This window comes from Balaenoptera ricei, chromosome 1, assembly GCF_028023285.1.
Source record: "Balaenoptera ricei isolate mBalRic1 chromosome 1, mBalRic1.hap2, whole genome shotgun sequence".
In the NCBI taxonomy this organism is placed as follows: Eukaryota; Metazoa; Chordata; class Mammalia; order Artiodactyla; family Balaenopteridae; genus Balaenoptera; species Balaenoptera ricei.
The window spans coordinates 96,240,092-96,260,918 of record NC_082639.1 but is presented as its reverse complement, the minus strand read 5'-3'; the positions used below and the strand labels follow the sequence as shown (position 1 = coordinate 96,260,918).

Genomic DNA, 20,827 nt, shown 5'->3' with positions numbered 1-20,827 from the left:
GGGAGTGGGAAACTGGTGACATTGAACGTAATATTGTGCCCAAATGTATTTTTCTAGGGAATGTAAATGTAGCCTGTGACTGTTTCTCAGAAGGGGCATAGAGGTGCAAGTTTGTTCAGCAAGAACCTTTATAGTTAAAAGGGCAAAGCACGTGGCCCTCAACTCCTGACAGGAAGCTTGTCTAGGTCACAGATGGTAGGAGAGCAAGTGGAAACAGCATTGTGGAAGCCAATATCTCTCGCCTTTTGAGTTTGCTCTAAATTTACTGATGAGTCTCAGTTACTTTGGACTAATTGGTGCCACCAAAAGAGGAGATGTTGCCAGACTGGGGTCCGCCAGGAACAACTCAGCCTGCAGACTCTATCGCTGGGAGTGCAGAGTGGAGAGGAGTGGAATGATGTTTTGGTGGAAATGCTGATATTTGTCCAAGAACTTAAAGCAAGGGGAGGAGGAGGAAAAAAGTCCCCAGAAGGGCTACATTCTTGGCGCCTTCATGGCAAATGCTTGAAGCACTGTTTATTCAAATGTATAATAACAAGCACCAGAAAACAACATGCAACATTCTCCCCCCACCCCTGATCTTCAATCCCAGAAGAAGGACACCTATGACCATGATAGTGGAGGGAACTCATGTTCAGGAAAGGTCCTAGGTGGGCACCCTGGCAGGGTCAGAGTTTACTAGGGCAAAGGGCAAGTGCCCTGCCTGTTGGCCTCCTGTGGCAACTGGAGAAACCAGCACCTTCTACCTCAGGCCCCACTAGGCAAAGTGGTGATGCCAGCCCTAGTTGGAGGGGACACGAGTCCTATGAGGACAGCCGCGCACTCAGCATTAGACCCAGCCCAGCCCTCTGAAGGTAATGAGGTGAAGTAGCCTTTCCTCTTAGGGTGGCTATGGAGAGAGAGGCCATAGCCTAAATCAAGGTTCTTCAGGCTGAGAACAAGCCAGCCTCCTGAAGAAGAGAAAGAGCCTTCTCTGCTCTAGGGAGAGTTCTGGGCTAGGAGTCCTTGGCAGGAGTGCATACCCACCCACCCCCTTTCCCTAGCTGAAGGGCCAATTAGTAACTTAGGCCCCCAAATGAGAACACTTTATCCATCACATTTCAGATAAATTATAAATACGTACACAGAATCCAAACAAAGTTCCAGTAGAAGCTACTCACAGACACTCACAGGGGCCAGCTTGAAGAAAACTGAAGGTCATCCCTTTGTTCTCTGTATCTCTGGAGCTGTGGGCAAAACTGTCTCCCCTTGTCCTTGAGTAATCATGGGGACAGCTCAGGACAGAGAGGTTCAGACTTAGAAACACCCTTATCCCCATCTCCTATCTTCCCTCCTCAAATGCCTTCCCCCAAATCTAAAAAACAAAACACCTAATTTTTCACTGAAGGACTCTGGAGCATTTGAAGATGTAAACCTCACACTCCCCTGTCAAGTGGGGAAACTGACCCAAAGAAGAAATGATTGGCCCAAAGTCAAAGGTCCTGCCGCCTGGGTACCCCAGTAATGCACACGTTACAATGGAGGGTGCTGAGGAAGGTGAGGAGGTTGGAGGGGTTGACTCAGTCCTGAGGAGAGACTGGCACAGGGCACATTTACCTTTGGGATGACAACTGGGCTAATTGGCACTGGATTGGAAAACGGCTGGATTCTGCCTTCTTCCTTCTTCCCTGGGCAGCCCTATGGCCAGGGCAGACTGAAATGTTTTGAGCTGGATGGGAGACAGATGGCCCTTATCCAGTCAGCACTGACTCTTGGGCCCTGGGGTCCCCAGAGGGACTGAAGAGGTGTCAGGAAGGGGAGACACACCAAAGACAAATATGGAACTGGGTCCCGAAGTGAAGAAGCACCAAGAGCATCAGCCTGCCCTGGACTGGGGTGGGCGTGTAGGGGGGATAGAGCTTGGAGCAAATGGGGAAGCAGGGGAGGAATGGCGGGCAAAGGGAGAGGGCATGTTCTTTCGTAAAGGTGAGAAGGGGAAGTACAAAACGGGCCAGAGAAGGAGCAGGGCGGGAAAAAAACAAGTAGAGAGTGAGGAAGAAATGGGCCCATCCATCCATGTCCTGGGGCTCTGGGGCAACTTAGACTCATGATGGTCCTTTCTTACCCTTTCAAAGCCCCTGTCTGGCCCCACAGGAATGAAAGGAAGGCCTGGACAGACTTTGAAAAGGATCTTGAATGCCTCAGACCCAAGAGGCTGCGGAAGGGAGAGGGACAGAGAGGTGGGAGGCGGGGAGGCTGAAATGGAGATGCTCCTAGACCCCTCATCTTGTGTCCCAAGTGTGAGACCAAGCCCAAGAAGGAGGACAGGGAGGAAGGTAAGGAGTTTCTAGGGCAAGTATGAGTTTAGAGTGTTGGTGGAAGTGCCCCAGCCTGGAGGGGTGGGAGGACTAAGGGAATAAAAAAAAACTGATTCCCCAGCAAGTTTCCTGGCTTCTGTTTCTTGAAGTTGCAACTCAGTTGCAATTTATCTGCTCCTCACCAAGTCTCAGCCTACTTGGGACCCTCTGAAAGGCTGTTTTCTAGGCTAGTCAGCCTCCTGTGTTCCCACATGATGGGGTCTGTGGGCAAACAGGCCAGAGGAGAGGGTGGGGAGCATACTGAGCTCAGGCTGATTGGAGGTCAGCGCAGACACGGGGCCTTGATGACAGCCATTGAAGAGGGGTCACTAAACCACTGGTGGCCCCTCCATGCAAGGGGGCAGGAAGAAGGCTGCCAGCCAATTTCCCCTCCCCCCACTTTTATTGAAGCTGGACAGACTGATAGAAGTGGCAGCTAGGAACCAGTCTCAGGTCTCCTGATCCCAACCTTTGCCTGTAGCAGAGGCTGGTTCTCAAAGGCTGTGAGGGTACATGTAAGACCCCAAGTAAGATGCCTGGGTCCAGACAGTAGATAAGAAGCACTGAGCTCCTGCCATCCGGGGCTCCAGCAAGAGGAGGGATAGGAAGCCACTGGGAGGGCTGCCCAGGTTTCCAACAGCTGATGCCTGCCCATCCAGTGAAGACGTCTCAAAGCTCAGAGCCCAGAATAATGGGGGAGGGGAGTTGGGGGAGGAAGAAGAGGGAGGTCCTGGAAGCCAGAGGCGGTTGAAGAGGCGCTGTCCTGTTCGGGAGTAGCCGGGTGGGGGCCGCTTACTGCTTCTCCACCGCTCCTTGCTCAGCTGCGCTCTCCTGGCCGGCGCCCTGGCCCTGGTCCTGGCCCTGGTCCTGGCCCTGCCCATGCCACGGGGTCTCCTTGAACACAAACCAACAGTTCCCGGCCCACAGGAAGAAGTTGATAAAGCCAAAGAGCTGCAAAGACATCAGGGGGAGGGCGGCTTATGAGAATAGAAGGAGGGCATCCTGGGAACAGGGAGAGGGAGTACCTGTGTGTTGAGGGGAGGGGGAGGTGCAGAGGGCTAGAAAGACTAAAAGAGAACTGGAGGTAGAGTCAGGGTTTAAGGCCATCACCCACTAAGGGATTCTCTGGTGAAAGTGTCTAACTCTGACCCAAGCTGTGGCTTGGTCGCTAGGAGAACCTGGCTCCTGGAGTGGAGCACCATGCAAAGCACAGCAAGGAGCAAGGGCTCTAGTGGCGCTTCCCACGGCGTCCGCAGGCCGTTTTCCGTAGGCCTTGTTGGGGTGGGTGGGGCCAGAGCTGTCCAAGGTGCTCCTTCCCTAGGGCAGCGACCCAGCCAGCTCTATCCAAATATTTATTCAAAATATTTAAAAACCTATCAGCAGGGAGTTTTTAGGGGGAAGTGTACTGATGTCTGCAATCAACTCTGAAATGCATTAAAAATAAGATGGATTGATAGACGAAGAGAGGCAGATAGATACGGGACAGAGCAAGTCTAGTAAAATGTTAATGGTACAGTCTAGCTGATGAGTGCGTGGCTGTTCACCGTAAAAGTCTTTCAACTTCTCCGAATGTGTGAACATTTTTACAGTAAAAGGCTGTGGGGCTAACACCTATCAGCAGGGTTCCAGCAAGGTCTAGAAGGCTCCCTGGTGTGCCAGCCATTAAACCTTTCAGTTGCTGGGCCCGGGGAAGGTTCAGGCCATTTTCAGGGCAGGGCTGAGGTGGCTGGGCTGACAGGAGGGCATTTGCAAAGCTCAGCTACTTACCAACTGATATGGAGATGTTTCAATGTTCTAACAGCTGGGGTGGCCAAATACATGCATACCAGCTAGACCCACCACTGCCCAAAGACCTTTTCCAGCCTGGAGGCCTGAGTGACAATAAGCCCCTTCTCACCCACTCTGGGTCTGCTCCCCGCTTTGAGCCCAGTCACAGCCCTGGGCTCCCCCTCCACCTGCTCACGTGTGTACATACACACCGACCGTAAAGAGGCAGGAGGAGGGAGAGGCAGTCACAAAGAGCACGCCTGGAGGTGGGGAGAAGAGAGGGAAATGGGAGGCAGAGGGCAGAAGGAGGAAGGCACAGGAGGCTGAGTGGCTCTTGGGTTCCCCCTGCCCAAATGTCCCTCAGGGTCAGCCAGGGGCCAGCAGCCAGCATTAGGTGGAAGGGAAGCACTGGCTGCCAGGGCCGGGGAGGGCAGCTGTGGAGACACACTCTCTGTTCCTCTCAGACCCTGCTGTGACAGGCCTGGGCAGCTGGGAGTGTGCTGCCTTCCCCAGACCCCTTCAGTGGCCACAGGTCTCACCACGGAGATGTTGGCCAGTCCCATGGAGGGCGTGGCCCCGGCACTGCACACCGCCTCCTCTCCGTGGCACACAGACATGGCTGCTGTCAGGCTGGATGGTCGTGTGGCCCCCTTGATGTCAGTCAGGCCCTTGCCCCAGGCAGCTGCAGCTACCAGCCAGAAAAAGGTGAAGGAGACAGTCACACAGAAGTCCTGGGAGGAGCAGAGGGACAGGAAATGCAATCAGAAAGGCCTCCATGATTCTGTACTTCTTCTCCTCTCGCCATAAGGCACTGGAATCCTGGGGTCCCAGGACAGCTGCCTCTTCCCATCCTACCCAACACCTAGAGCTTCAGGGAACTCAGATCATCCTAGGGAATCTGCCACCGAGAGAATCCTGCCAGCCAGGGCTACCCCTGCCCATGCCCTCAGAACTGAGGTCAGGTAACAATGTGCCCAGGCATCTGTTGGTCAGTGTCATCCCCAAACCCACATGGCCTAAACTTGATACTCTCCCCACGCCCAGCCTTTCCTTTGATCACCACTGCTCAGTTACAACTGGTGGCAGAGTGAGGGCAGACTGCAGGAGACAAATGGGGTCCCCTAAGGCACTCTTTCCACCTTGCATGCCTGGGATAAGGAGAAAGTAAAGGGGAAATAACATTAATAATAGCTAGCACTTATGGAGGCTAACTATACACCAGGTATTTTACATGCATGTTCACTTTATCCTTCCAAAACACTATTAGATAGTTATTATTTTATTCCCATTTTATAGTTGAGGAAACTGAGAGTTAGAGAGGTTAAGGAAATTGTCAAGAGCACACAGCTAGTAAGGGACAGTGCTGGGATTTGAACCCAAGCAATCAGACTTCAGCGCCTGCTTCTTGAAGCTATTGTGCCTACTTTGAGTAGAGCAAGTGATGGGAGGTTGGTAGACGCAGAGTGCTGGGACATGGGCCTTCCACTGGCCCGAGGACCTGTGGCAGCCCCAGCACCCGAAGGGACCAACAGCAAAGAGCTGGCAGGGAGATTGAGGAGGTTCACATCCGAGTGTCAGGGACCCAGGAAAGCCACCATGTTTGTCCTCAGCCGGGGAACGTATGTCTCCTCAGTGTCTCCACCCCATCCCTCCTGGCTGTGCCCACTCACCACCAGGGGGAAGCGCCTGTTCTCCGTGTAGATGTTGTGGAAACGCAGGTAGAGGACGAGTGCAGCTATGGTGTAGAAGAAGGAAAAGATGCCCAGGGTCACGAAGAACTCAGCGGGGGCAGAGAAGTCCCCCATGAGATGCATGGTCGTGGAGGTGGATTCATCGTCGCAGAGGGGCATCTCATACTGGACCCGGTTCAACCTGCAGGTGGCACGGAGCCCACCCTGAGCTCAGGGCGATCCTCTCCCTGTGGAGGCAGTGGGCTTCCCCTGCTCCAGGAGCAGTCCTGCACTAGTTCTCACCCAAGGACTCTTACAGAACCAAGAAAGGGGCAGGTAGGGAGGAAAGTTGCTGGAGGGAACCTCGCAGTCAGGACAGGAATTTCCCTGGAATTCTGGTCAAACTCTACCTCCCTCTCAGCCACCACCCCACACTCATCCACCCTGCCCAGATACGGTGACCCTGTATTTCCAAGTATCTCCACGACCCTTTAGATCGTAACCACAGTATATATAGTTCATCTATTTCTGGTAGCCAAATCACCAGGAAAATCAGCTTCATTCTGTCCCTGGGAAAGCACAGGTCCACAGTGGCCAAGTTAAGATTGGAATCACCCATTCTCAGGCTTTATTTAGGTCCCTCAATGAGACTACACTGGACAAGCTCGAGAGAGAAAAACAAATACCCTATTATGAACAAGAGACAGCTAATCTAACTTGGCTGCTGCTACTAGAAATTTCTGAAAAGCTGAGCCCTGCCCGCATTCCCCTCTGAACACTTGGGCTCTCCTTTCTCTAAGCTCCCAAACACTCAGGAAAGAGTATTGTCTTCTACCTCCTGGTCAAGGTATACCTCCCTGTATTCTGGTGGTACGGGTGAGCATCCCCCATCAGCTCTTTAGGATCTGAGTACTGACAAGCTTCCTTACCTTCAAGGCAGGGAGGAGACTGCTGAGGGTCGAGGAGCCTCCACCCCACACTGCATGGGTTCTTTCTGTAGGAGCTGTTGTTACCTGCTATTGGTTATCCATGGACTGCAACATTATTATAACAAAGGATCTATTTGAGTTTCCCTTATATTTTTCTCTGGCCAGTGTGTCTGAAATTCCTAAAGGGCAGGAAGGACCTGAGCCTTGTAATTCTATCTGAAACTGGAGTGGCACACAACAAAAGGTTTTTAGGTTTCTGGAGGAGAAAGAGACCAAGCAGTTCCTGCCAATCTAGTGAGAGAGGCTATGCGGGGTCAGAATCAACTCCTGCTCACCTGAAGGGATAGCCGAACGAAACAATGATGGCGCTCACGTCCTTGGCTTCGTTGTTGCAGCGAACCGTTGCTCCTGTTTCCCCACTGTAGGAGCCGCAGGACCCGAAGGCGAAAATAGCAAAGAGCTGAGGGAGAGTGAAGCCCCTCTGAGAGTCAGAAGGTCTCAGCTGGCCAAGGTCTATCCCTTCAGAACCACCCTCTGACTCTCAGCCGGTGCAGATATGGCGGGGGGAGGGGCCAGAAGTCCCTTTAGTCAAGTCCCTCCTGGCCAGGGACCCATGGCTTCCTTTGGTCTCCCAGCCTCAGGGTGCTGTGTTCACTGCACAGCGTGCTGGACCAAATAGCCAAATGAATAAGGTTGACTTTGACTGGTACCTGGGAGGGAGATGAAGAGGGAGAAATGGGCAGTTTCCAGGTCTCCCCATTGGATGTGACACTGGAGACCACAGGTAGCCTCCTTAAGATGATGACTAACACAAAGCAATTTAGGCTTTGGAAACTTCTATCTCAAAGTTGGACTTGAATTTCCTCCCCAAGGGAGAGGCACCCTAGAAATAGATTTCCCTGCACCAATCTAGATCAGGAGTGCATGGAACTCTTTCCATTTCTCCTTTGAAGCCGTCACTGAATCTTGCCATTACCTTCTTGCTAACTTCCAATGAATGGCTTCCTGCCTCAGTGGAGGTATAGCTGGAGGGGACAACCTCTGCCAAGCCTTCCGAGGGGCCAAGGGGGCAGGGGCCCGGCTGCTGTCCCATGGTACTGCCAGCTAACTCCTCTCCCCCAAAGGCACCTTTCCTTTGGCAACTGTGCTGGCTGCATTGATGCTGGAAGTCCTGTCTCAAGCCCAGAGAAAAGTATCCTCAACTTGCCTTATCAGCCTCTGCTTTTTCCCCAGTGGTGTTTCCCTTTATAATCCGTTGCTGCTGCCATTTTTCAGTGTTAAGAACCAGAGGCGTTTCAGATCACTTGAATTGTTTTCCTCTTCACCTTTCATCACATTTTACTAAACGTCCTGCCTTGAGTGACATGAAATTCCCTCATCCTATGATTTTCTAATTTCTTTCTGAGGATACACACTTTGGTTAGAAGGAGGTGAGAAATTGGAGTCTCTGATCCTCCCACATCATCTGTTCAGGCCTCGTTTCCTGTGCACTTACCATTGGCTTGTGCACGATGTAATCATTTGTATTAAGCAGTGAGCTTATTCTGTTAATTGTTCACTTTTTGTATGTTTCTTTGCGATGTGGTATCTTGGATATTAAGCACCTAGAAGACAGCTAATTCACATCCCAGTCCTGCATCCAGTGTTTATAGAATAGAGTTGTGTTCACATTATTTTGCTAATGCTTGATAGTGTTGTGGAGTGAAGAGACCTCGATCAGGAGTCTGGAAATCCAGGTCCTAGTCCTGGCCCTGTCACTAACTGGCAGGGTGACCTCTAATAAGTCATTCTGCTCTCTGAGTCTCAGTTTCCTCCTCTGTAAAATGAGGGGTTTGGAGCAGGAATCCAAAGGCCTTTTCCAACTCTATGATTCTCTCACTCTCCGAGGGTAACGCTATCAGTGTGCTCTTGGCTGGGCTTGCCAGCAGCTGTGCTCTGTCCCTGGGTGGTGTCCGGTGCCACTGCCCCACCTTGCATCGCCTGGCCTGGCAGATCTTCTTTATGCTGGAGCCACTGACCCCTCTCTAAAGGTCATAATGGGTACCTCTCTGTTTCTAGGAGGTTTAGTTCAAACAAATGACAATTGTCTCCATCTTAAAAATCATCCAGGAAAGGAGACAGTATAACCTCTCTCCAATGCCTGATTAACCTCCTGATCTGACTTAAATTACAGAGGCTGCAGTAGAGCCCTGTTTGCTCATCTTCTTGACAGGCCTGGAGAGAAGTTACTCAAAGCCTCTGCACCATTATCCTTTACATACTCCAAGTTGCCTCCCTGGCATAACAGCGGAACTTCTCTAGCTCGTCCTCGTAAGAATTCTCCAATCTTGTCAGCTCTGTTTCTTGTCAGTTCTCTGATTCCTCTTGGAAGTTTCTTTGTTCCTCTTAGCTTCTGGTGTCCAGAACTGGACACAATTAAGGCGTTACATTCTGGGAAGGGCAGACAGTTGGATATCTTTTTACTGTTGGCAGTTAGCCAGTGAGTGGCTCTGTAATAGGTTCCCCCCAAAAGTAGGTACTCCTAACTTGGGGCAATGAACAGTTAGTTATGGAGCCTGCTTTTTACCAGCACTCTCTTGACTGGCACTCCTGACCATCTACAGAAAGATGTCATTTACTGAGCATCTACTATGTACCAGGCATTGTTCTAGGCGATATGATTTATTAGTGAACAAAAGAGAAAAAAAACCCTCTGTCTTCATGGAGCTCCTACTCTAGAGCTGCACTGTCCACAATGGTAGCCACTAGCCAAGTGTGGCTATTTACATTTAAATTAATTAAAATTAAATAACATTTAAAATTCAGTTGCTCAGCCACACTGGCCACATTTCAAGTGCTCCCTAGGCACATGTGACTAGCAGGTTCCATACTGGACAACACAGATTATAGAGCTTTTCCATCATTGCGGAAAGTTCTGCTATGTCCAGATGACAACCTTGAGGTTCTGAAAATCCTGAACCCTGCTTTACGATTCCTCTCTGGGCAAAATATACCCTTAGTAACTTTAGTATTAACTGTATTCTCTTCTATTCTGATTCTTTGAAAGTCGGGAGCCTCTAAACACCTTATATAACTTTATTAACCAGAATATATGATTAAATCTGAACATAACACAGTCAGATGGTGTCAGATAACAGATGACAGTTGGCTATGCAAGTGAACGGATGGAGAAATCTCAGGAAAATCTCACAGGTTCACAGAGCAGCAGAGCAAAAAGGATCTCAGAGATTATCAAGCACAATAGTCTCATTTCATAGAGGTGGAAACTGAAGTCCCAAAAGATTAAGTGACTTTCCCAAGGTCACATTTAGCCAATGTGAGAGCCAGGCTTAGAATTCACAACTCCTGATTCCCGGTTCAGTGCTCTTTCTATGTCACCCATTCATTAATCAACAAAGAGTTATCGAGCATCTACTTCGTGCCAGGTGCTGCAGAATCTAAGTTGAATAAGACGTGGTGCCTGCTCTCAAGACTTTGCATCCAGAAAGGAGAGAGTCATGCTCAAATAAAAACCAAAACAAAACCCTGCATCACAGAGTTATAAAGGCTGAAAAAGACCTCTACTGTGTGCAGGGAGGATTGCAAAGAGAGAGGAAGTAGCTCTGCACCTGGGATGCAGGAGCAGAGAAAGACATGCTTTCCCAGCCCCCTCTACCTTTCTGTATCAGATATGCTTTCTTCCTTAACTGTGCCAGGTGACTGAGCCACAGGGAAGAGTGGGGAAGAACAGAAACCACCCCTGTCACCAAGCACAAGGCTCTGAGCCAAACAAGCTGGTCATAAAGAACAGGAGCCAAGAAGACATGGAGACCCTAAGACAAGGGGCAACCCCAGAGCTCTGGTACCAACCAGCCTTCCTCCTCATGGACCTGCATTGCGGGGAACAGCAGTGGTCATACACTGCCACCCTCCTCCTCCTCCTCCTCCTCCTCCTCCTCCTCCTCCTCCCTCTGCATCTCTTTTGGAAAGATGTCAGAATAACCTTGCTACTTTAAGGATGAGGCTCCATTTTGGTGCTGACTTGCTTTTTGGTGATAATCCTTTGTCAGTCCTGAGAACACTAACATTTCCACTTAGTGCAGGGCACAAGGAAGACAAGTTCTCCCCCAAATCCTATTCCCACAATCATCTCACTGGTTTTTATGGACTCTGATGGTGTACTTTCGAATTCCCCACATTTATGGAAATACCTTATTTTCATTACAGAGACCCCAGGGCCAAATAAGTGACTTTGGCACTTCAGAGGTGAATTACTGATCAAGGGCACACCAAGTTAAAGGTAACGTGACATTATCGATACAGTAACTGAGTAATCCAGGAGATTCGTACCTTACCCTCAAAGTGAGGATTTGGCAGTGACACCTGAATAATCTCACCAAAGGACAAGTCCAGCTGACAGTCTGCATAAGGGGGAAAGTTAGGGAGAAGGAGAGGTTTGGGAACCAACACTTGCTGAATACCTCCTGGACTGCCAGGCTCACCATGGTCTTCCTGAATGCTCTAATGCTTTACAGATATTAGTTCCTGTAATCCTCCCAGTGAGCTCATGAGATAGATCTTACCCTCATCTACAGATAAGAAACTGACACCCATGAAGATTTCATCACTTACCCTAGGTTCCATAGCTAGAAAGCAGAGAAAAACTAGTTCTCCAATAATTGGTATATGCCCCTGTTATTTTCCTAGCTTAGTGTAGACTTAGTGAGACCCCAGAACTGCAATTGAGGTGAGATTAGTTAATCTTTAAATTTTAAAGAGATACCCTAAGCTAAGCTCCTCACTAATAAAAGAATAACATTACTTTTATCTCACCAGGATTCCAGTAAAACCTTTGCTTTTTGTAATAGTGACAACAAAGTTTTCAATTATCATTACAATAACTGCAGGTTTGTGTGTGGTTTTTTCCCCCTTTTCCAGACCGGAGTATTTGATCCCTCCAAGCAGGAAATATGCAAAAAGTCCCAAACGACATTTTCACTGTCATTTTGGTGCTGGTTCCTGGTGCTGGTTCCTGTGTTCACCTGCAGAGACTCAGGGCAAGTGAAACTCACTCTGAATTCAGGATACCAGGATGGCAGTAAAAGCAAATCATGTCTCTTTATGATGCTACCCTTCGAATGAAGGCTGAGTGCAGAGCCTAGCCCTGGACTCTCGGATTGAGTATTATGAGAGAAAGGCATAACTCCCTCTCTAAGAAGTTGAGGATCTTAAAAGTCAAACAGGTCTTAATTCTTAGGGATCAGCACTGACTGTGGGAGGAGACTAGGCATTGCTTTGTGCAGCCTTATAGAAATGTTGTGGGTATTGGTTGGGGGAGGGTTGGGAAAAGGATAGAAAGGTTGAAGAAGGAAGCTTTTCAGAATCCCTCCTATGGAGGATGATTCCATGGTCTAATAACCTCATTGTTTCCCTCATCCCTTGACAGCCTTTCTCAAATTTCCCTTAGATCCATTTGTCTAGTTTAATGATAAAATTGTACCCTTACATTTCTGGTTCTGCTCCTCTGGACCACTCATAATGGATCCCTAGTTCTGGATGGTAGACGCATGAAGCCTTAATATTATTCGTCTATGGCCCCCTCAAGTACTCAAGTGGTGGGTCATGGCAGGGAAGTGGGGGGGAGGTGAAAGAGCTCAGTCAGCAGTCGTTCCAACCGCTCTTGAGGCAGTAGAGAGAGTGGAAAGTCCCCAACAGGTCCCAGAGTTTGCACGTGGGAGCTCCGCATGCTGGCCTGTAGCCCCAGTCAGGGTCTCAGATATCCAGAGGTAACCCCAAATGCACTATTGCCCCCGAATTCCAGATCTGATGATTCTCATCCAAAGGATGATTTAAGAATCAGCGACACAATGCTAACTCCTGTCTCCAGTGAGTTAAAAGCCCTTTAGAACTCAGTCCTCCTTAGTATTAATGGTAACTTATTCCCTAGCTGAATTCTGTGCTGAAAGCACGTTAATTAAGTTATTCACACACCATTTGGTGTGTGGATTGTCTAACTTAAATCTCTTCTGTGATAGTGCAATAACTGCTCCCGAAAAGTCTTTATGATTTGGAAGAGTGACTGCACCTGTCCACATTCCTAATTTATACCCAGGAGGCCTTGGGCACCGCGAAGGACAGAGAACATGCTAATGTCTCAAAGTACCAGTGAGGCAGGAGAAGATGGTATTTCCCCTATACCACTACAGGGGAAACTGAGGCCCTGGACAAATGATTTCTTCAAGGTCACAGGATAAGTCTAACCAAGGGCAATGTTCTAGCATGCCAACCCATTTAGAGCAGAAAGGGACCCTAGGGATGGTCTGAATATTTGATTAATATGGAAACTGAAGTCCAAAGAAGAGATTTGTCCAAGGTCAAGTAGATAGAAAAGGCAGGTCCAGGTCTAGAACCCAGGGCCCCAGCTTTCCAGCTCAATATTCTATCTTATTCTACAAGCCACATTTTGGCTGATTTTTATTCTGTCTTACTATTTTTTCTTTTATGTAATCCTAGAGCCATGAACTCCATTCATTCATTCATCCACTCCCTCACGCAGTTACAGGAACGCAGATTACTCTAGTGACCTCAACAGGACAGCCGCCAGCCAGGACCCTGTCCCATGAGTCCACCTCCAGGATCAGTCAGGTCCTGGTGGGTTTGGGGACAGGATGGTTTCCATCGCCTGCCTCCTTCCGTCCTCTGCCCTCCGCAGCTTTCCTCATTCCCACTTGTCCTCTTCGCCCCTCCCGCCACCGAGGAGTGGTATGTGCAGGATCAGAGTTCTGGAAAGGTTACACCCGGGTCCTCTCGCCCGGGTGAAATGTGAGCGCCCTGGGCAAAGACTCCTTGCACATAGAAGGACCGAATCCGGGGCTCCGCATGCTTCGTTCCTCACCCTCCTGCCACCAAGTGCTGGAGAAGCAGCCCTAGCCCGCCCCTCCCCCGCCCACCTGTCGCCGCCCCCCACCCTTCCTCCGGGGCGGGCCGCAGCACCTCCCCGCCCCCCACTTCGGCCACATTGCTCGGGTCAGCGTCACAGCCCAGGCTCCCGAAATAGCCCTCGTCTGGGGCAGCGACTCACCCACTGGAGAACTTTGATGAAGCCCAGAGGCTCCTCCAGCCGCCTCCAGCGCAGCCTCACGAGCAGGCGGTCCACCTGCGGAGACAGGGCCCGGGGTCAGGGCCGTGGGGGATCCAGGAAAGTGCTGGCCCTCTTCCTCCCATTCACACCCGGGAGAGAGGGCAGAATAAGGGTCGGCCCGACACCCAGGTGGAGAAGGGGCGGCGAGAGAGCCCCAGGGTGTGCAGGGAGTACCTGCTGGCGCGGCGACTTGTCCGCCGTGCGACTGGAGCTCTCCGTCGAGGACATGCTGGCGCGGCGGGGCCGGGGCGCGGCGCGCGGTCCGCGGGGACCGCGGTGGGGCTCGGGGCTGGTGACCCGCGGCGGGGGAAGCGAGCTGTACCGAAGCGCGAGCGGCCGTCCGCGGCCCGGGATCCAGGCTGCCTGGGTGGGTCGCGGGGGCGCTGCTGCTCGCGCTCGCCGAGGCCTCGGCCGCCGCTCTGCCCCGCTGGCTGCAGAAAACCCCCGAGTCCAATTCAAACTTCTGTCAAACTCGCGAACGAACTTGGCAATAGAGTCACGTGGCGTGCGCTTGAGAACCCTCCTCCCGCCCCCTTAGCTCCCGGGTCCTGCCCGCAGGACGCCTTAAAGGGACCTGTGGCCTCTGCGGGCAGTTCGGCCGCGAGGGGGCTCAGGTTCCTTGCCAGGAGCCTCCAGGGCCAGTCCCAAGCGAGACATCACAGCCGCCCCGACCCATAGCCAAAGTCGGGAACCAGCCTGGCGCGCTGGCAATCATCGGCTCCTAGTTTATCTTTACCAATTTTCCTGGATTTGGAGCTGCTCTGTGCCATTTTTTCTTCTTTCACACCATAATACTCAGAACCTAAAGGATTCTCATAAAGGCATTATCAGGGCTGAAATAAAGTTCTAAAACTTACGGTTAACAAACTGCTTGCTTCCAAAATCTTCAAGAGCCAGTACAGACGAAAAAGGCAATAGAATGTAACTTACTTACTGTTCTGTCTAGTTAGGCGTTGCTTTAATTTGTTAACACCAAAAGCATTCTTACGTTAGTGATTTAAAAGTTATGGATCATTTAAAAGTATAAACTCAATCTCCTTTAAAATAGCCCTCGCCATTTAAATGAGAGTGAAAATATTCTTTGAGGAATGGCGGGGGGCGGGGGGCGGGGGGGGGGGAGGTTGGCTAAGAAGATGTACTTTGTGTTGAAAAGTTGACGTTGTTGCATATGATCCACTGTAAATCGGTCCCTAATTTTCAAGATGTGTTCCGCAGGAGCCTGAATGAGTAATGATGAATATTACACATTCGGTTTACCAGAGTGTAAATGTAAGTAGTGAAAGGTTAAGTGATTTGCACAAGGTCACTGAGTGAGCCAGTGGGAGGTAGCCAAAGAACCTGCCTTCACCTCCTAAGAATTGACTTGTAAATGTGTATCCATCGCCTGGGAATCATTCCTGGAGGCCCCTTCTGGTACTTCAGAATGACTGTTTTTTGAACATTTAGCTATTATTAATACAATTCGTTCCCCCACTAAGTAAGTGCCTTCCAGGGTTGGGGTCGGGGGAGTGACTGGGGTCAAGTCACCTGGGCTTGAAGGGAACTTCTCCAGTGGACTTCCATGCAAATCTAGGCTAAACAAGGAACTACTGAGTCCCCAATCCACTTCAGATTCCTTTTCTGTGGAATAGGGATAATAATTTCTGTCCTTATTTCATAAAGTGATCATGAGGCTTAAGTGGTGTGAGGTATGTAAATGCCCACACTACACAAATATGAAATAATCTACTCATTACCAATGTCGACAACAATATGCATACAGAATACAACACAAGCAGAAAAGAATCAGAATAACACAGCAAAATCCACACACCCACCAACCAGCCTTGTTAAATTTTAACACTCTTCCTCATTTGTCTCAAATCTATTCCTTAAAAACAAAATTAAAATGGCATATAAAATTGAACCCCTGTGTGTGTAGTATTCCATGCTATTACAAAATATGATCCATCACTGTTTATTCACCTGCCAAAATACATTTGGGTTATTTCCATTTTATTTTTTTACTATTATGAGTAGAGCTGCTAAAAAAAACATTTTTTGTACAGGTTTTTGAGTGAAGTAAGTCTTTATTTCTAGGATAAATACCAAGAAGTAGAATTTCTAGATTATATGTCTAACTTTATATGAAACTACCAAACCGTTTTCCAGAGTGGGCTTATCATTTTGCTTTCTCACCAACAATGTATTCCAGGTGCTTTGAGTCTTCTCTAGAACTTGGTATTGTCAGAGTTTTTTTAGGCATTCTAAAAGGTACGTGGTGGTACCTTATTGCCATTTTAATTTGCATCACCAGTAGCTAACGATGTTGAACATTGTGTATGTGCTTATTTGCCATCTGTGTATCTTCTTTGGTTAAGTGTCTGTTCAAGTCCCTTGCCCATTTTTTAGTTGGGTTGTTTCTTACAATTGAGTTCTGAGAATTCTTTATATATTCTGAATGCAAGTCCTTTGTTGGATATGTGATTTGCTAATATTTTCTCCAGTCTGTAGTTTGTCTTTTTGTTCTTTTAAGTGTCTTTTGCAGAGCAAAATTTTACATTTTTGTGAAGTCTAATTCATCTTTTTTAAAAAATGGATCATGATTTTGGCATCATGTCTGAGAACTCTTTGCCTAACCCTAGGTCACATGTATTTTCTCCTATGTTCTATCCTAAATGTTTATAGTTTATGCTTTCCATTTAGATATTTTTGAGTTATTTTTTGCATAAGGTATGAAATTTAGGTCAAGGTTCTTTCTTCCTTCCTTCCTCCCTCATTCTCCTCTCTCTCTTTCTTGGCATGTAGACGTCCAAATGTTCTAACAACATTTTTTGAAAAGACTATTCATTCTCCATTTAATTGCTTTTGCACTTTTGTAAAAAAATCAGTTGGCCATATTTGCGTGAGTCTATTTCTGGACTGTCTGTCTAATCTATGTATCTATGCCTTTGCCAATACCACACTGTGTTGGAAACTGTAGCTTTAAAGTAAATCTTAAAATAGGGTGATATAATTCCTCCAACTTTAGTCATCTTCTTCAAAATTGTTTTAGCTATTCTAGTTCCTTTGCCTTTCAAAATAAATTTTAAGATCAGGTTGTCCATATCTTCAAAAAATTCTGCTGGGATTTTGATTAGAATTGCATTAAATCTACAGATCAATTTAGGCAAAACTGACATCATTTCCATGTTGCATTTTCCAATCCATAAACGTGGCATGCCTCTCCATTAATTTAGGTCTTTGATTTCTTTCATCAGCATTTGAAGTTTTAAGCATACAGATCATGTACATGTTTTGGTAGATTTATTCCCGAGAATTTAATTGGGGGGGAGCCATTATAAATTATACAATTTAAAACTTAAGTTTCCTTTTGACAATTGTTAGTATGTAGAAATATGATTTTTTTCTGTTGACCTTGCATCCTGTGACCTTTCTAAACTCACATTTTAGTTCCATGAGTTTTTTGTAGGTTCCTTGGGATTTTCTATGTAGACAATTATATTGTTTGCAAATAGGGAACGTTTTACTTCTTCCTTTATAACCTGTATGCCTTTTATTTATTTTCCTTGCCTTATTGCACTGGCTAGGACTTTCAGTATGATGTTGAATAGAAGTGGTGACAGTGGACATCATTGCATTGTTCCTGATCTTAGGGGAAAGTATTCAGCTTTTCACCATTTCGTATGACATTAGCTCTAGGTTTTTTATAGATGCCCTTTATCAGCTTATGGAAGTTCCTTTCTTTTTTTCTTTTTTTAAATTAATTTATTCATTTATTTTGGGCTGTGTTGGGTCATCGTTGCTGCGCGCGGGCTTTCTCTAGTTGCAGTGAGTGGGGGCTACTCTTCGTTGCGGTGCGCGGGCTTCTCATTGTGGTTGCTTCTCTTGTTGTGGAGCACGGGCTCTAGGCACACGGGATTCAGTAGTTGTGGCACGTGGGCTCGGTAGTTGTGGCTTGCGGGCTCTAGAGCGCAGGCTCAGTAGTTGTGGCACACAGGCTTAGCTGCTCCATAGCATGTGGGATCTTCCTGGACCAGGGATTGAACCCGTGTCCCCTGCGTTGGCAGGCGGATTCTTAACCACTGTGCCACCAGGGAAGTCCGAAGTCCCTTTCTATTTCTAGTTTGCTGAGAGTTTTTAACCATGGATGGATGTTGAATTTTGTCAAATGCTTTTTCTGCATCAATTGATAATGATAATGTATTTTTTCTTCTTTGGACAATTATGACAAGTATGGTAGATTACACTGATATATTTTTTAGAATATTAAAAGGATATATAAATACATATATAAAAATATATATAATTTTAAAATAAAGCGTATGTATACACACACATACGTACATATATATATACACACATATATACATACATACATACACTTTATTTTTAGAGCAGTTTTAGGTTCACAGTAAAATTGAGCAGAAAGTGCAGAGAATTCCCGCCTCCCTATCCCCTCCCTGCACGCAGCCTCTCCCATCATCAACATCCCGAATCAGTATGGTACATTTATTTGTAACAATCAATAAGTCAACACTGACACATCATTATCAACCAAAGTCCATAGTTTACATTAGTGTTTTTACTCTTTGTATTATATAGTCTATGGATTTTGACAAATGTATAATGACATGTATTCACTCTAATAGTATCATGCAGAATAATTTCACTACCCTATAGATATCCTGTGTTTTACCTGTTTATCCCTCCCTCCCCCCCCACCCGCAACCAACCACTGATCTTCCTGCCTCCCTATTTTTGCTTTATCCAGAATATCATACAGTTGGAATCATTCATTATGTAGCCTTTTCAGATTGGCTTCTCTCACTTAGTAATATAAGTGAAATATATATAATAATACATAAGTTTCCTCTATGTCTTTTCATGACTTGATAGCTCATTTCTTTTTAGCGCTGAATAATAACAGTCCATTGTCACAGTTTGTGTATCCATTCACCTACTGAAGAATATCTTGATTGCTTCCAAGTTTTGGCAGCTATGAATCAAGCTACGATAAATGTCCACGTGCAGGTTTTTGTGTGGATGTAAATTTTCAACTCCTTTGGGCAAATACAGTTCAATTGCCGTATTGTATGTTTGGTTTTATAAGAAACTGCCAAACTATCTTCCAAAGTGGTTGTACCATTTTGCAGCCCCATCAACAATGAATGAGAGCTCCTGTTGCTCCACATCGTTGCCAGCATTTGGTGTTGTCAGTGTTTTGGATTTTAGCCATTCTAACAGGTGTATAGTGGTATCCCATTGTTGTTTTAATTTGCAATTCCCTAATGACATGTTATGTTGAGCCTCTATTCATATGCTTACTTGCCATCTGTATATCTTCTTTGGTGAAGTGTCTGTTCAGATCTTTTCCCCATTTTTAAATCAGGTTGTTCATTTTCTTATTGTTGACTTTTAAGTGTTCCTTGTATATTTTGGATAACAGTACTTTATCAGATATGTCTTTTACAAATTTTTTTCTCCCAGTGTTTGGTTTGTCTTCTCATTCTCTTGACAGTGTTTTTTGCATAGCTTTTTAAAAAAGTTTTAAACTTTTTTTAAAGTTTTAAATTTTAATGAAGTCTGGCATCAATTTTTCCTTTCATGAGTCATGCCTTCGGTGTTGTATCTAAAATGACCTCACTAAACCCAAAGTCATCTAGATTTTCTCCTATGTTATCTTCTAAGTCTCATAGTTTTGCATTTTACATTTAGGTCTATAATCTCGAGTTAATTTTTGTGCAGAGTATAAAGTTTGTGTCTAGATTCATTTTTTTTGCACGTGGATGTCCAGTTCTTCCAGCACCATTTGTTGAACAGCCTATTTTTTCTCCACTGAATTGCCTTTGCTTCTTTGTCAAAGATCAAATGACTATATTTTTGTGGGTCTATTGACTGATTTTTTTAAATTAATTAATTAATTAATTAATTAATCATTTATTTTTGGCTGTGTTGGGTCTTCGTTTCTGTGCGAGGGCTTTCTCTAGTTGCGGCGAGCGGGGGCCACTCTTCATCGCGGTGCGCGGGCCTCTCACTATCGCGGCCTCTCTTGTTGTGGAGTACAGGCTCCAGACGCGCAGGCTCAGTAGTTGTGGCTCACGGGCCCAGTTGCTCCGTGGCATGTGGGATCTTCCCAGACCAGGGCTCGAACCCGTGTCCCCTGCATTAAGCAGGCAGATTCTCAACCATTGCGCCACCAGGGAAGCCCTATTGACTGATTTTTGAATACTGAATCAGTCAGCCTTGAATTTTTGGTCATGATGTGTTATTCTTTACATATATATATTCTATAATATATATGTGTATATTATATATTGTTGAATTCAATTTTTAAATTCTGTTGAGAATTTTCTTTCTTTTTTTTTGGCCATGCCAGTGAGCGGCATGCAAGATCTTAGTTCCCTGACTAGGGATCGAACCTGGCTCCATGCAGTGGAAGCACTGAGTCCTAACCACTGGACTGCCAGGGAATTCCCCTGTTGAGGATTTTTTTCATCTATGTTCATGAGGGCTATTGGTTTGTAGTTTTCTTTTTTGGACTCTCTTTGGTTTTGTTATCAATCAAGGTAATGGTAGCCTCCTAAAATGAGTTGGAAAATGTTCCCTTCTCTTTTTGTTTTCTGGAGAGCTACTGCTTTTTAAAAAGTTGAAGCTGTATTGTGGCCAAATCGACTGTACATTCAAGGTAACGTCACTCAGCATTTTTTTTAATCCATGAAATTTATTCCACAGCAGGTTTTTTTTTTTTTTTTTTAATTATGCCTGTTAGGAGTAGAGGCACCCTACAAAAGTAGACTGACCACTTGCCAAATTTCTGTCCTGAATAGTTTTTTGTTTCTGTGTTTATTTTAGATAATCTTGGGAGACCCTAAAGACTTTTTGGACTTCTGGTAAAATGACTTCTACTATTTGGAATCCTAATTCTGTTGGATTTGGATTTATAAACAATTTGTAAAGGCCTAATACATTTCCAAAACAGTTAATCTTTGTACATACTTTAGAAGAAAATAGTTTATTTTAAGG

The 20,827-nt window shown here is 46.6% G+C and overlaps 1 protein-coding gene across 2 annotated transcripts; it reads right to left on the bottom strand.

Annotated features, from left to right (window-relative positions):
- Positions 1-479: 479 nt before the first annotated feature.
- On the bottom strand, positions 480-14,361 carry SYPL2 (synaptophysin like 2). 2 transcript variants are annotated; one of them, XM_059927259.1, is made up of 6 exons: positions 13,997-14,355; positions 13,763-13,837; positions 7,038-7,162; positions 5,774-5,975; positions 4,643-4,834; positions 3,035-3,287 (listed from the first exon to the last, which is right to left on the bottom strand). In XM_059927259.1, the coding sequence occupies exons 1-6, from the start codon at positions 14,048-14,050 to the stop codon at positions 3,129-3,131; spliced, it is 807 nt and encodes a 268-aa protein (XP_059783242.1). In that variant the 5' UTR covers positions 14,051-14,355; the 3' UTR covers positions 3,035-3,128. The 2 variants fall into 2 exon arrangements, with proteins under 2 accessions (XP_059783247.1, XP_059783242.1); XM_059927264.1 differs by lacking the exons at positions 4,643-4,834; positions 5,774-5,975 and having other exon boundaries at positions 480-3,287; positions 13,997-14,361.
- Between the last annotated feature and the right edge of the window lie 6,466 nt (positions 14,362-20,827).